The sequence below is a fragment of the Rattus norvegicus genome, chromosome 4 (genome assembly GCF_036323735.1).
Source record: "Rattus norvegicus strain BN/NHsdMcwi chromosome 4, GRCr8, whole genome shotgun sequence".
Classification (NCBI taxonomy): Eukaryota; Metazoa; Chordata; class Mammalia; order Rodentia; family Muridae; genus Rattus; species Rattus norvegicus.
Window position 1 is genome coordinate 153,899,900 of NC_086022.1, and position 16,190 is coordinate 153,916,089.

General features: G+C 49.2%; 1 protein-coding gene across 30 annotated transcripts in view; it reads right to left on the reverse strand.

The window, feature by feature from the left end:
• The window catches only part of Cacna1c (calcium voltage-gated channel subunit alpha1 C), a 620,764-nt gene that overhangs the window by 468,731 nt on the left and 135,843 nt on the right, over positions 1 to 16,190 (reverse strand). For 28 of the 30 annotated variants that reach the window (XM_063285506.1, XM_063285499.1, XM_063285512.1 and 25 more), the window contains exons 2-3: positions 5,520 to 5,842; positions 426 to 530 (exon numbers count right to left, since the gene is read on the reverse strand). In XM_063285506.1, coding sequence (XP_063141576.1) covers positions 426 to 530; positions 5,520 to 5,842 — 428 coding nt within the window. Of the gene's footprint in view, positions 1 to 425; positions 531 to 5,518; positions 5,843 to 7,058; positions 15,191 to 16,190 lie in introns of those variants that run through there. The other 2 variants (XM_063285509.1, NM_012517.2) reach the window with 2 other exon arrangements.

Here is a 16,190-nt window from a genome sequence, read left to right on the forward strand (position 1 = left end):
CCTAGAAACTATTTATCATGCAATCATGCTATGATCGAGCAGTCAAAGCCTAACAATGGAACAATGGCACTCAAAATACTCACGGCCCATGATCCAAAAAACGCTCGCTCTAGCGAACACCTGCACTCAGGATTTAAGCAGTACATCTGTAACACACACTGCTTATAAGATCCACCGCTCGCACACTCATATAGGCACACACAGCTCACAGCCACCTGATTGGAATATTCTTCTGAAAGTAGCCTGTGATAAGGCAGGTGCCAATTTGAATAAAAAAAAGCAAGGTGGCCGGGAAGATCTGAGCAGTGGCAAACTTCGGCGCCGGTCAAATACACGTCTCGCCCCTCTCCCACCTTGCACTCTGAATCTGCGTCCAGAATTCGGTTATCTAACACGTGATAAGACATGCAGAGCTCCAGACTTACCAGGTTGGAGTTGGTGGCGTTGGAGTCATCTTCCGGAAAGGGAATATAGATTGCTAAGGCCACACAATTGGCAAAAATCGTCAATAAAATAATTATTTCAAATGGTCTGGGGCAGGAGTTAAGGAAATCAATGCTAACACAAGTGAAACAAACAGACGTCCATATATATATTCTTTTAAATGAATCAAAAATGCATAAGAATTCTGTTTAAACAATGCATTCCAAGTCCCCTGTATTTTGAAGAGAAACATATGCCTTTTAAGTGCTTCTCATGGACCCCTGCCAAAATTTTTTCCTAATATGTTAAGAGCGGTGGAGGCCAGTCGCGTGCCAGAGTAAACACAGATTTCTAAATAACTTCTTCCCCTCTTTTATTTATTTAGATTACATTTGATTTCATTTCCCCCACGTGTGGACTTGGGGTAAAGAGCTCCGTCTGCCCCAGGAAGGATCCCCCACAGGACCCCATTTCCACATGGTTCGTGAACTGTCGCCAAGGGACCCAAGCATACTTGGAAGGAAGTGGTTTTAAACAAGTAGTCCTTCGTGGAAATCTACAGATTTTGCTTTTCAGTTTTTGGAAGCAAAGTGAGAGTTCTACCTCCCTGGAGTTTAGGACTCCCCAAAGCCAGGTAGGATGTGTGCTGTGGCTTCAGAGGTAGGGATCGTGTCCCCTTTGCCAGTTCAGATCCGCACAGGACATGGTGACGGCCTGAGCTATAGAGCATCAACCAAGGGTCCACTTGCTAGTAACAGTACACTCTCATGTTCTCTTGCTGTGACTTCATGGAAACACCAGGATGGGACACGGTGACAAGTAAGCTCATATGATAGCACTCTTCCTCTGAGACTACACCACATCCACCACCGAAAGCAGGAAAGCCCCAGTCGGTGTTCCCACAAGCAAGTTCCTTTCACAGAGCCTCTTCTTTTTTTTTTCTTTTTTCTTTTTTCTTTTTTTTTTTTTTTTTTTGGTTCTTTTTTTTCGGAGCTGGGGACCGAACCCAGGGCCTTGCGCTTCCTAGGTAAGCGCTCTACCACTGAGCTAAATCCCCAGCCCCCACAGAGCCTCTTCTAATTAGCCTCCCATTGCTCTGATAAAACTCCATGACCAAAAGCAACTTGGAAAGGGAAAGGGTTTACTGTAGTTTATAGCTCGCAGCCTATCACAAAGGGAAGTCAGAACAGGAACTCAAGCCAGGAACCTGGAGGCAGGAGCTGAAGCAGAGCTCATAGAGAATGCTGATGACCGCCTTGCTCCTCGTGGCCTGCTCAGCCTGCTTTCTTATACAACCCAGGACCACCTGTCCAAGAGTAGCACTGCTTGCAGTGAGGCTGGGCCCTCCCACATCAATCACATATCTAGTCCAAATCTTTGAGGCCCAGAGAAACTAAAAAAAATCCCCAAAACCTTATACCAAGCAAGTGGCCATGCAGCTCTGGAACCAGATCCCCTGACCACCATGTCCCATGCTCGCCTCGTGCCACAGCCTTCAAGGTTGGATTTATGGGCATGCTGGGCTGCACTCAGGGGGAGTCTGCATGACTGCCTTCACGATGGATCCCCAGCAGCCTTGTGGCAGAGCAGAGGATGCCTCCTAAGATATGCCATCTTTCAGATGTGTCTTGGTATCACAAGATGCCCTGTGAGAGAACATGACCAATCTCCCCTTTACAAACATGGCCATCCTCACACCTGCCCAAGACCCCCAGAAGGCAAGAAGCACAGCCACACCCAGAGCCTGAACCTAGCAATGGGTTCTTACAGCCTGCTGCCCTGAGGTGCCCAATAGCAACAGCAATGGTGACAGGACCTAGCATTAAGGCAGGGGTGACAAGGGCAGAATCTGACATGCTTCCAGAGCCTCCAGGTCCAGCTCTGTGATGACCTTGCTCCCAAGCACCTGGGAAGAGAGCAATCTCTTCCGCTAACAGAGGAAACTAAAGCTTCTGGAGGTTGTGTTGTGCCTGAAATCATCAAGTTAACAGCTAGAGCAGGACCCAGACCCAGAAGGTCAGTTCCTGAGTCAGTTTCAGAACCACTTTGTGCTGATCTGCCTGAGGTAGCCATGAGGGCATTTCTGAAAGCTGGTTCTCCCAACCCTCCTCTCACATCCCCTTCTTCTTCACCAGGCCCCAACCTGCTCAAGACAGTAACTCTCAACACAGGCTGCAAGGTACCATTCTCACTGTCTGGTGCCCTATCAGGTGTCCTCACTGCCTGTACCAGTCTGCGAGCCATCCCCTACCTCCTGCTCCATGCACACAAACGTAAAAGCAACCCACCCGTCACCAGACACTGAAGCACCAGGCTGACGCTGGAGGATCCTGGAGAGAGCTGCAGCCAGGAGCTTCCAGCAAGCCTGACGTACCCATGGTACCTCCATCCTTTACTGCCTATCTGAGGACAGCACCAGGCTGTCGAGAGCTGTTGAGTCCAGTCCATCAGTCTCCCTCCTCACCTGTTCTAGGCCATCTGGAGCTTTCACACAGCTAGTACTGTGGGCTGCATTCCCTCCCTCTCCCCAGGTGGGAAGCACCTTCTCTCAGGAAGGCCAGTCCCACTAATCATGCAGTGAGGGCTACAGATTCAGGCCCCCTGTAGAACTACACTGGAGTGCACTTCCTAAGTATGGAGTGGATAGCTATCTCTAGTCCCACCCAGTAACCACATATTTCCACCTAGCAATTTACTGTCTAGTACCACAAAGTAGCCATCTAGTTCTACCCAATAACTATCTTGTCCACCTAATGTCTCTCCATCTGGTCCCACCTACTAACTCTCTAGTACCTCTTAGTAACCATCCAGTCTTGCCTAGGCCTCGGGCCCGCCATCCAGCACTGTAGTGCAGAGCGTTTAGGAAGGACATGGATTTTGGATGTGGGAACCCTGGATTTAAAGCCAACTTTGTCAGCACATGCTGTATGAATTGGGGGTGGGGTCTTTGGATCTCAGGCCTCCGTGCTCTCCCTTCACAGTGGCTACCCATAGGGTACCACTTCTCTCATTCTGTAGTTCTGAATGCAGCCTGGCAGAACTGTCTAAGCTCAGCCTCACACCCATTCATGGACTCCGTGAGGCTTCTCAGCCTGGACATCTTGGCAGCAGCCCTTGCTTAGCGCTGTATCCTATTATAGTTACTCCTGGGAAAGGATCTCAAATATCCCAGGAGGGAGTGTTGTTTGCTCCACAGAACTTAGTCCACCCTAGGTCACCATCTTTTACCTCCCAATCACTACCAGAGGTTTTGAAATCCTTTCCTAGAAACTCGCAAATAAAACCAGACACTCCACTTGGAAAGAAGCATAGGACCCTGTCTAAATGAGTTGGGGTTAAAAAGGTACCCAGCACTAAGTCTCAAGGTTCTGATACTGTTTATTCCAGGCCATGTGACTTGGGGAGTTTGTTGTGACTCATTCCATCCCTAGTGACAGTCAGAGCTGAGCACTGATGTCTTGTCCAGTGGAACTCCATGATGCTGAGAAGTAAAGAGGCATGCCCATGGTGACAGCCCATCCCTTCAGAGACATGTTTTCTAAAGTCCCCTCTAACCTTTCTGTGTGTTCAGAGTAGATACATGCTATTATAGACGATGCTTTGAACTTTGGCTATACAGTAGCCTTGCCTGCCTGGAGAGCTCTGTAGACATCTGGGGACTAGTGAGACCTGTGGCTCCTAGAGTTTGCTAAAACTTTCCTGGCGATTCCAATGCAGTGCCCAGGCTGAGAACCTCTGGTCCTGAGTGCTAAGCCAAGGGCTAGAGCCACTGACCATATGTCCTCATGTGTCTCCTGGCCCATTTACACTAAAAGATCAGGGTGTGAGCTACAACAACACAGTGCCATAGAAAAGAAAGTTGTGAAGAAGCAGCATGTGATAGCAACAAATAGCCACATAAGCGGCTCCCAGGTGACTTGAATGTAAGTTCATATCCCACACTGCTCATATCCCACGCTGCTCCTGTCCCACGCTGCTCCTATCCCACACTGCTCATATCCCACGCTGCTCATGTCCCACACTGCTCCTGTCCCACACTGCTCATATCCCACACTGCTCATATCCCACGCTGCTCATGTCCCACACTGCTCCTGTCCCACGCTGCTCATGTCCCACACTGCTCCTGTCCCACACTGCTCCTGTCCCACACTGCTCATATCCCACACTGCTCCTGTCCCACACTGCTCCTGTCCCACACTGCTCATATCCCACACTGCTCATATCCCACACTGCTCATATCCCACACTGCTCCTGTCCCACACTGCTCCTGTCCCACACTGCTCCTGTCCCACACTGCTCATATCCCACACTGCTCCTGTCCCACACTGCTCCTGCCCCACACTGCTCCTGCCCCACACTGCTCCTGCCCCACACTGCTCCTGCCCCACACTGCTCCTGTCCCACACTGCTCATATCCCACACTGCTCCTGTCCCACACTGCTCCTGTCCCACACTGCTCCTGTCCCACACTGCTCCTGTCCCACACTGCTCCTGTCCCACACTGCTCCTGTCCCACACTGCTCATATCCCACACTGCTCATATCCCACACTGTCTTCTCTAAGGTCACTTGTGGCAGCAGGAGAGTCTTCTCCTTCTCCCAAATGCTTGGGAGTGAAAGTGTTTCAGATTTAAGCTCTGTCTGGATTTTGGAATCCCTGCAGATTCATAATGAGATATCTTGGGGATAGGACCCAAGTCTGAACTTGAAATCATTTATGTCCCAGATATACCTTACCCATACAGTCACTACAAATTTTAGTGCCTACATTTTGACTGCAATCTGTCACATAACATCAAGTGGACGATTTTCCATTTATGGCATCTTGTTGATACTGTAAAAGTTTTAGATTGTAGAAGAATTCATATTTCAGATTTTTGGTTCAGGGATGCTTGTAATACCAACAAATTCTGGGACCTTGTCCCGTGAGCTGGTGACTCATGGAGTCTGGGGGAGGGGGCGTCCAGAATCCTGACTGTCATCACTGCAGCAGTAAGGATAAGATAGCTTTAATATCTATGCCTGGTAAGCCCCAGAGGGCCAGCCCCTAGGTGCAGGTCCAAGGCACACCTTGGCCAGCCCACAGCATAAAGGATATTTCCATTCAACAATGCTGATGCATGCCCTCCTGATGGGGTTCTTCAGAGTCAGGCAGAGCAGAGCCCGGGGCGGCCGTGTGGCAGTTGTGCCCCCCTGCTTCTTGGGTTTCCCATACTGCTGCCGCTTCCGCTGTGTGGAACTGACGGTAGAGATGGTCGCATTGCCAGCACTGCCCATTAACTTGGCCTGCCGGGCGGCATCGATGGCTGCCTGCCAGGACAGTGCTGCCCCTGGAGTAGGGATGTGCTCGGGGGCAAGTCCTGCAGCTGCATTGGCATTCATGTTGGCATGAGCTGGGCGTGGGCTCCCATAGTTGGAACCTGTGCAGAGAGAAAAGACAACAGTTACTATGGTGAATATGGGGGCATTGGGGACACATTTTGGATTCTGGACACAATTTTTGACAAACAAATAAAAATGTTTTTTTCCCCCAAGCTATTGCAGGAACTTGGGAAGCGACATACAAAAGCACTAATATGTATGCTCCAGGAAATACAGCCACGAAATCTATTCCAGGCCCCGCATGACCTAGTTCAGCTGGATGAACTTGGGCCTGGCACTCTCTTCACTAGTCTCACTGACTTGACGTAGGCAGACAAGAGGTGAGAACATGCGTTCATAGCTCTGAGCTAGTTAGAAAGTATATGGGGAACGGCGAAATTAATGCAACTTCTGACCCTTAAAATACATGCTCATAAGAGCACGCAAATAAAAGGATACTCGTTTAGGTAGAATGGGTAACGAAGAAAAGGAAGAAGATGAGGGTGGGATACGGGGATCAGGAGGAAGGAAATGTGTATGTGTGAGCAGCTCATCATCCCAGCACTAGAACTGATGGTGCAAAGACACAGTACACCCGAGAGCGGGAAACTCTACACTCTGTAGTGAGAGCGTCAAGCCAAAGTAAGCTCCTATCCAGTGAAGTGATCTGGGCATCGAATGCCCGCCTCTCCAAGACCACATCTACATGGTTCCAGGGAGGCACTATTAGGAGGTAATAGAACATTTATGGTAGAGTCTTCCCCAAGTCACTTTCTTCTATCATGGAGGTTACTTTAGTGACTTAGCTACTTCTCAGTTAAGATGAGTCTATTACCTGTCTCGTGCAATCCAAAGAGACCCAGGCAACATGCTTGCATGGTGCTCAACACACTTGCTGGTTTCCAAACTCTCTCTCCTCCCCATCACTACAGCAACAGAGACAATAAAACTTCAACTATAAGCCAAATGATTGACATCAGTATCCAAGATGCTGACAGCGGGGTCCTGAGCCTTTCCTGGCACAACAGCAAATCGTATCAAGGTAGATTATCGTTTCTTCCCGTGGACAGAGAGGAAGAAGCGAGAGATGCACAGATGTTGTGTACTTAGTATCACCCACTGGATACCAAGGCAAGCACATCAGGCCTCCTTTGGCACCAGCTGTCACCAGCCACCTGCACAGCTGGTGGATGACATCTGTGGTGTTAGACTTCAGCCTCATTCCACAGACCTCGGTAAAGTGTGTCCGTTGTGCCCACACCCTGGCATACTCACCTCACCACACACTCCCTTCTCACTCTCCCCTTCCTCAGCCCAGGGGCGACAGGCAGCTCCTGCACCTCAGGGGCTCAATATGTTTTCCGGAGTATCAGGCTTGTGAAGAATGGATCTCTCCTGGACTGAGAAGTTCCCCATCTCACAGTTTATCGCTGCCTGGCCTCCTTTCAATATATAGATGCTGAGTGTAAAAAAAGGAAGGCTCCAGAGGCTCGGGACATAGGCCTCAGAGCAGAGAGCAGAGGAGCATGGGTTTGGATTAGCCAAGACAGCTGAAGCAGAGCTGCTCTCCAAAGCAGCAAGATAAGTGTCTCCGTTCAAAACCCAAGAAAACAAAGGAGCATGTGACTCATTAAAGGTCACCAAATGAGACAATGGAAGATTTTGCTGCACTCAGGGCTCACCGGGAACTGCCAGACTGGATGCTTCCCTCCTTACCTAACACTCCACACATGCACATGTGTGTGCACACACACATGCAGATACACGCGTCCACACCTCCTCCTGGGCTTTTGGGTTGAGCAGGGAATGGTGAATATCTACATTTAGTGATCAGCAGCTCTAACACTAACACCTACGGTGAGTTCCCAGGGTACCTCCCCGGTGACAGAGAGTGGAAAATATCCCCGCTTCTTCTTCTTACACTGACATGAGCAAGTCCAAAATGGACCTTCTGCGTCCCATCTTTGCTTGCCCAACTGGGCTAGAACTTAACTCTTCCTGGCTCTGTTCTGTCTGTGGCTTGCAATTTTGACTTGGTAGACTCTATTTGTGGCACTGACAAAGTTAAGTGGACACTGTTTCAGCTCCTGGACTTATCTTCCTATATTTCTATAAAAAGCAGCCATGTTCCCCACTAAGCCTAGCATACCCCCAATTCCCTATCTGCACCAGTTCATTGCTTTCATCCCTCTCAGATCAGCTGCCTGTTCACAAAGCAAGCAGTGTCAGGGGTTGGGGGTGGGTGACTCTTGAGAAGAAGGCAGAAAGCCCCAGTGTGAAGACCAGCAAGGGGTCCTGGGTATCCTCACACTCCATAGTGAGACCCATTCCCAGATACAAGGATGCCTCTAGGGCACACCATCAGGAGAAAGCACATGTTAAGAGGTCTGAGCGTACAGAGGAATAGGATATCACCTCCTCCCTTGACTGAGAACAAGAATACAGCTATCTTAGAATACCACAATAGCCTTTGAGTGACAAAGGGCGGTCCCACCATAAATGGCCACATGTGGGAAAAAAGAGAAATGTGTTCTCCAAGGTTAGTCTCCATGATGGATATACTTTAAAGTCACTGTGGCTTTGGCTTCTCCAAGTCGCTTGCCCATCCCGACCAGAAATTCTAGGAGAGCCTAAAGGACAGCTGCAATGGGAAATACACCCTTCCGTGCATTCTAGTAGTGGGGGGGACTTCCATCTCTGCAGCAAGGATTCTGAACCCAGAGTAACACCATGAAGGTGGGACAGCCCCGCATTGTTTCTCTGATGCTTTTTGTTAGCACAAAATCACCACCCAATGCAAAGACCAATTTTCAAATTATAAGGTTGATTCAAAGCTTTGCCTCCTGGCTGCCAGCTGAACCGAGGCCACCGGCTAAGTCTGATCTGGCTCCAGCCTTACTGGGTTATATCCTCTGATGCTCTCCTCGAGTCCAAGAGAACCCCAGAACTGCAGCCCAGCAGACCAGACCACAGGAAAACACATAAGACCTCCACAGCACCAACCTCTGCCAGACGTAAGAAAAATGATTCCTGTTTGCCCAGCGGCTGGGCTCTCTTGAAGATAGCAACATCCCTGCCTACCTCACAAAGGTGTTGCCTCTTCTCAGAAGAGCAAGGACAGTGCAGGGCCCCAGCACAGACCCACTAGTCTCGTCTCACCCTGCCCTACAAGGGCCCAGAGAGAAGTCCCAATGTTAGAGTAGTTTGGTATCTCCCCGTCAGGACGATGTCCAATAATGACACGGTGGTTTTTAAGTTCTCCATCCCAGAGGACGCTCAGCATCTATTGCTAGCGGCTATAAAAACAGTGATGTTCCATTAGGCAAGAATGCTGTCACCCTTTGTACCGTAAGCAATCCCCAACTGCTCCCACATCCCATCCTCATCGCATGAGGGGGTCAAACCTTCAAGAGGCAGGATCTGATGAGAAGGACTTGAATCACTGGAGATAGGGCCTTGAGGGAATATTATACCCCACCCCTCCCTGTCCTTCAGCTTCCCAGCCACCATGAAGTAAAAGGTCTGTGTAAGCTATGCTCCCTGACCATAATGTAATGTCACCCACAGATCCAAAAGCAAGGAGCCATCGGACCATGGACTGACTCTTCTAAACCGTGAGACATAGTAAACTGCTGCTCCTTCCATGCAGTGGCCTCTGGTCTAGTGTCTTGGTGACAGAGAGCTGACTGACACAAGATAGGCCACAGATAAACATTAGTTTACCAGACACCTTAAGCACTGTGTCCTTCCCCTTACCCTGTGGATAGGAACTCTGAGGAAAGAGAGGAGACCAGCGCTTTCCGCCTCCCATGCCACCGCTCTAGCCCAGGTCACCATTCCTTTCCTGCTGCAGGAGTCCCTGAGATTTCTCTCATTTCCAGATTTCCAATCCAAGCCTCACTCACAACCAGTCACGATGACCTCTTAGGAAATAAAAACACTAAATCAGGCCCTGTCACTCTCCTACGCCAATCATTTTCAAACCCAAACTTCCCATCATGTTCCTTGAACCTGTGTATGCCGACCCAGGCCACCTTCCCTGGGCTTACGTACTGGTTTCCCTTCCTTCCTCAAACATGTCCAGTTCTCGTCAGCTACCATGTGATTCTGTGTACTTAGAATGTTTGTTCGTCTGCCATTTGCTTTGTACTTTCTATTCATATTCCAAGCCTGGCTTTAAATGACTCTGTCTTAAAACCTCTCTCTCTAATCCCCCAGAACCAGGCAAGACTTCCAGTGGAGGGATTGGGACACCAACCCAACCACAAAACCGTCAGCTTACAATCTGCCCTGCCAGCATGATGTGCCGGGGAAAAGGTGGCAGAGAAATTGAGGGAATGGCTAAGCAATGACGGGGTCTAGCTTGAAACCCATTCCATGAGAGAACGCCTACCCCTGACGCTACCTGGCGGACGAGAAACCAGAGGCCAGATGGCTTACAGCCTTAGGATAGAACCAAACACACCTGGGGAAAAAAGAGGTAAAGAAATGATTTTGCCTGGCGTAATCACCATCAGAGAGGCTCCATTCAGCAACCCATGGCAACAAATGCAGACACCCACAGTCAAACAGTAGGCAGAACTCATGAATCCTGTGGAAGAAGGGAGGAAGCATGGTAGGAGCCAGAGGGGTCAAGGACACCACAAGAAAACCTACAGAATTGACAAACTGGACTCACAGGAGCTCACGGAGAATGAACCAACAAGCAGGGAGCCTGCATGGGTCTAGCCTCAGCCCTCTGTATATATGCTATACTTGTGTGGCTTAGTGTTTTTGAAGGACTCTTGGCAGAGGAAGTGAGGGCTGTATTTGATTACTTTCAAGACCCTTTTCCTCCTACTGGGTTGCCTCATCCAGCCTTAATATGAAGGTAGGTGCCTAGTCTTATTAGAACTTGATATGCCTTATTTGATTGATAACCCTGGGTAGCCTGACCTTTTCTGAAAGGAAATGGGGGAAGAGGGAGGTAAGGGGGGAGTGTCTAGGAGGAGAGAGGAAGGAATAACTATGGTCAAGATGTGATATGCAAGAATAAATTGAGAATATAAAAAAGCCTTCTAATCTAAGGACACAGAACCTAACCAGAAGGATCCAGTCTTCCTGTCACCTCCCTCCTCCACACTACCCTTAAGTAAAGATGCCCAGATCCTTGGGCAGCATAAAGGGATCCCGAATGAGCCACAGACATGAAAAAGATACGGGGCTTCAACAGTACAGCCTTCTTCTGTGGTGACTTCTGCCACAAATAGAGCCTGTGACTTCTGAAGAATACCTATGTGACTTGCAGATCAGAAAGCAGCTCACCCCAGGAAAGAGAAGGCTGCAATGACTGTCCTGCTGCAGTCCCTGTCACTTCAAGACCCTAAGTGCACAGCAATGGCCTCCTTTTGGACCAGGAGTCACCCAAAACCTTTGCAGTCCTCTACCTGGACTCTACATATATCAAGCCCTCATGGGTGACAAGGGCCCCATATTTCCCTCTAAGTGTAGTAGCCATTCTAAAACCAAAGATGTACTGGCTTGAGCCAGTGCAAAGCTTGTGACTGGAAAGCAAGAGGACCCTGTCTCCTGGTCTTGAACCAGCCAAGTCTGTCCATCGCCAGCTTGGAGGAGCCTATCCACAGATGAATCCAGCAGGCCTTACAGGGTCACCTTGTGGCATGGAATGACAGGCAGGTAACTGACACGGCTGCTCTTCCAGCTTCTTCCTGCTGCCTGCCTGGGCTACAGAGGCAAAGACCTAAGCCAAGTCTCAGTTGCTTGCCCTGAAGCCAGGATTCCTAATGCAGCTTTGAGACTGCCCAGCAAAGACCCAAACAGAAACCAGAGCAGACAGAGCAGGAGTCTGCGCACTGACACAGTGCTTCCAGGTCCTGCCAACAGCTTCTCAACCCCATGGGCATTGGTGACATCCCCAGCTTCCCTTGACCTGTTCTGCAGTGCTCTTCAGATGTCATTCCAACAAGACAATCCTAGGGCCTCCTTCCCCAACCGTTCCAGCTAATTCTAAAGTCCTTCATCCATTCCTGCATCCTGAATTCTTTCTTCCTAAAACCACCAGAGCTGCTCAGGACACGTCAGCCTGCTGCATGGTGCTACGCAGTACGGCTCAGTTGTTTGAATTTGGTTTTTGTTTTCTGATATGGAGTCTCACTCTAGACCTGGCTGAGCCCCAAACTCACAACACAGCCCAAGCTAATCTCAGACTAAAGGCAATTGTGCCCCGGCCGCCCAAACGCTGGGATTACAGGCATGAGCCGCTATTCCCCAGTCCAATTGTAACATTTACGGTAGTGGAAATGGTATGTCATTCTGAACTATCCAATATGGTGGCTGTCAGTCAAATGCGTCTGTAAAGCACATGAGATATCTCTGGGACCATGGAGGAAGCACATTTTAAGTTCTATTTCATTTCGATTAATCTCCATCTAAATAGACAGGGACAGTACTACTGTGCACTCGGGGCAGAGCACGGTGAAGACTGGGGTATGAGGTAGGGAAGAGAGATAAGGAAGCCCTCGGTTTCTAGGCAGGGTAGGAGAAACCAAGAATGGATCTGGGTGCGATAGATGGGATGGTTTTGCTGATCCTGGAATAACGTGCCTGCAAAAAGACCTTCCAGAGCGTAAGTGCTCTCAGCTCTGACAGACAATAAGGCCGTGGCTATCTACCCGTCTGACACTCAAAGACCAAGTGTGGAACAAGTTTCCTCAAAGGGCTGACAGAAACCTGGTATCGTCCCTCAGGCTGACAGGGGGGCGGTTGAAAGGAAAGCCTCCTCCCTTGACTGTGTCATCCATGGAGCTGAGCACCTGAACTGCTTGAACACAATACAGCAGTAAGCTAACTCCTCCTCACCTTTGCAGGACAGAAGAGGTGCGGAGAGCAGTCCTGTGCCCACAGCCATCGCATCTGTTCCATAATGAAGGGACAGAGAGGGGCAAGGACATCTGCAACATCTCCCCAACTCAGCAGATCAGCTGCTGCCTTAAATAGAGCACCTTCCTCCGATGACCCGCCAAAGGCAGGGGGAAGGCAGGTAGAGAAACTGAGCCTCTCCAAGGCCACACGAACCAGATGCAGCTTTGAGACTGCACAACCAAGACCCAAGCAGAAACCAAACCAGACAGGGCAGACCCTGCCAACAGCACCCGCACCTTCTCCGACCAGCACGGAAATCTCTTCTCTGCAGTGTAGCAAGTCAAGAAGGTGACAGAGGAAACGGAACCCCCATAAAGAGTCCCACTGAGGAAAGAACCATCTGCTCTGATCACGGTTAAGCTGTCCCCACTAGACACTAATCATAACACTGCTTGACCCTTGATGGCCAGCATCAGCAGGCATGGAGGGGGAGAACTCATGGATGCAGCAGTTAAATCACAGACTCCCAACCCTGAGGGCAAACCACGACAATGGTAAACCACTCCCCCATGTCTTCCCTGGCACGAGGCGAGGGAGGCCTCCCTTTCTGCTGTTCACACCACCACTTGCTGATGATACACCTAAATCCAGTGAGCTCCATGAGTCTGCTGAAAGTCAGCATTTCAGACCTGGTGGTTGAGCAATGTGGCTCTGACCGAGGGCAGACAACATGGTGGACAAACAGGAAGTCCTTGGGATAGCTGCTATCTGGGGACAGTGTCACAGTAGCATGGCAAAACCTTGACAGAAGACCTGAGAGTTCAAACCTCATAACCTTCACATTTTTATTGCATTTCCCAAATTCTGTACATTAAAAGGTTCTTTGGTAGAGAAGGGCAGAAAAAAATGTATTTGTTGTATAAATTACAGATACCACCAGAATTACCACAGCCAAGCCAGTGCCCGACTCCTGTCTCACTGCTGAAAGCCCCTCCAGAAGGGGCATAGTCCCGCCTAGCAAACATCTGCCTGCTGCCACAGAGAGGAGCAGGGCTTTCCATGCACCCTCTTCATGAATACCTGGTGACCCTGTGCCGCCCACAGCCAAGGCTCTGGACAAAGGCCACACACAGCCAGGCATTTGCAGCAGTGGCTCTGCAGAACAAAGCTGGGTGGGCTGAAGGTGAGCGAGATAGAAAGGAGGCTTCGGGGGCACACGTACTTTGTCTGCTGTAGGCTCCCTATCTGGGGTGAGTAGATGTGTGTGTCGCATCTCTCCAGGGAAAGTTTTATCACAGGACATACACCCAGGCTCTTGATTCTATCAAGTACCAAATAAATAGACACTTCTCTGGGCCTCAGTCAATTGCTCAAAAAAATAGAATTAGCAATGCATTCCTTGCAGGATGACCAAGAATACTAAATGAGATTTTATGTCTGGAAGTTCTACCCATAGGGCAACAGCTTACTAAGAACTGCTCCAGATGCCCACGCGGAGTGCCTCGGGACACAAAGGAAGACGGCCTTTCAATGAAGAGACATGAACACGAAAAGCGTGTTATTATTTTAAATATTCTCCCTATGCACATTCTACGGTTTATACAACCATGTCTTAAAGTTGCCGCATTCCATACACCCAGATCAAGTGTCAGTTCCTGAAAGGAAACTACAGGTACAGTGAGATCCAGAGGATCCCACAAAATGTTGCCCCCTTTCCAAGGAGTCCATCGAGAAAGGGCTCTGAAATCGTTCCACTGTTGGAGTCGCATGGCAGGGTGCTACTCCTCATAGTCACACAGTGAAAAACAACAAATGTATAGAAAAGAGTCACACTGGCCTGCTTGTCTTACTCCTGGATGTCTCTCATCCTCACTGAGGTAGAAGAAGAAACGATCATTTCCACATTGCTTCATAATTCCTGGACATTTAATAATGCCAATGTGCAAAGACTAATATTTCTTTCATTTACAAAGGGGATTATGCCCATTTGCCTTGTTAACTCCGAAAATCCCTACCAACAGCCAAACAGCAAAGCAGAAGGCAACAAAAGCAACAGCACTAAACCCGCAGGAAAACAATAAACTCCATGTTGACTACAGCTGTCTAGGCCTAGACTTTCCCCACATTTCGTGGAGAGCACGAAGATCAAAAACCCAGAGCTCTGAACCCTCCTCCCAGCTCCCTCCCTTCTGCTCCGTGCTCACCCCTGCAAGTCCCCTCCTTAGCTCTCCTCTCCCTAGTCTTCTGAATGAAGCCCTAACACTGTGAGAAGACCTCTGTCTCAGCACACAGGTCCCAGCTCTCTCTGAAGCAGGCATCACGTGGCTCTCACATGCTCACCAACTAGCCTGACCCTAAAGGCAAGGCCTCTCCTGCCCATTATTTGAGCTAAACAAAGAGCACCCAGCCTCCCCTCTCTCAAACAACAGTTGGACTCTTTCCAATGCATAGGCCGCCTGAGATAGCACCCAGCTACTCTACTCGCTGCCTCCTGTTGGCTTATGCATAGAGACTCACCACCTCCTGAGAGCTACACATGGGAACCACGTGCAACCCACAAGCATTCATCTGAGAAAGGTAGCAAGAAGACCCAGGAGATCTCTCTCTCTCTCTCTCTCTCTCTCTCTCTCTCTCTCTCTCTCTCCCTCCCTCCCTCCCTCCCTCCCTCTCTCCTTCCCTCCCTCCCTCCCTCCCTCCCTCCCTCTCTCTCTCTCTCTCTTTCTCTCTCTCTCTCTCTCTCTCTCTCTCCCCTTCCGTTGTGTCCATCCTAGCCTCATCACAGTTACATGGCAGTCCACAAAGCCAGAGAGGCACCGCACCACAACTAGTATTTCTATGATTAACATTAGAAGGTGGCAAGTATTGGTAGCAATATATTAGAGCAGGACCATCACGCATGTCTCGTCAGCAGTGTGGAATGATATAAGCCATTGTACAAAGCAAGATAGAGGTTCCTCAAAATTTAAATATTCAATTACTACACAACCAAGTGATTCCACTTTTAACTTATTAAAAGTTAAAAGGTGCTGAAGAGTTGGCTCAGCGGTTAAGAGCACTGTTTGCTCTTCCAGAGGTCCTGAGTTCAATTCCCAGCAACCACATGGTGGCTCATAACCATCTGAAATGGGATCCAATGCCCTCTTCTGTGTGTCTAAAGACAACTACAGTGTACTCATATAAAAAAAAAAGTTAAAAGGTCCAATAGGTCTTTGCACACCAGGGTTCATAGCAGCATTACTCACAAGAGACAAAAGACAGAAACAATGTAAGTGTTCACCAATGGATCGACAGGTCAGCAAAAGGTCTCACTGGAATATTGCTCAGCCGTAAAGAGGAAGGATACGCTGATGTATGCTCCAACAAGAAGAAAAACATTATGATACCTGAAATAAGCCAGATATAACAGGATTCCATTCCTGGGTGGTAGTCAGGCCCACACTCTAAATCGAACTGTCTCCATTTCATCAGATCATATTTGGGGGGGGCTATGGTAATTAGGCTGTGCAGCTGTGGGAGAGCCATCATCCATGCTGGGTAGACTCTCAG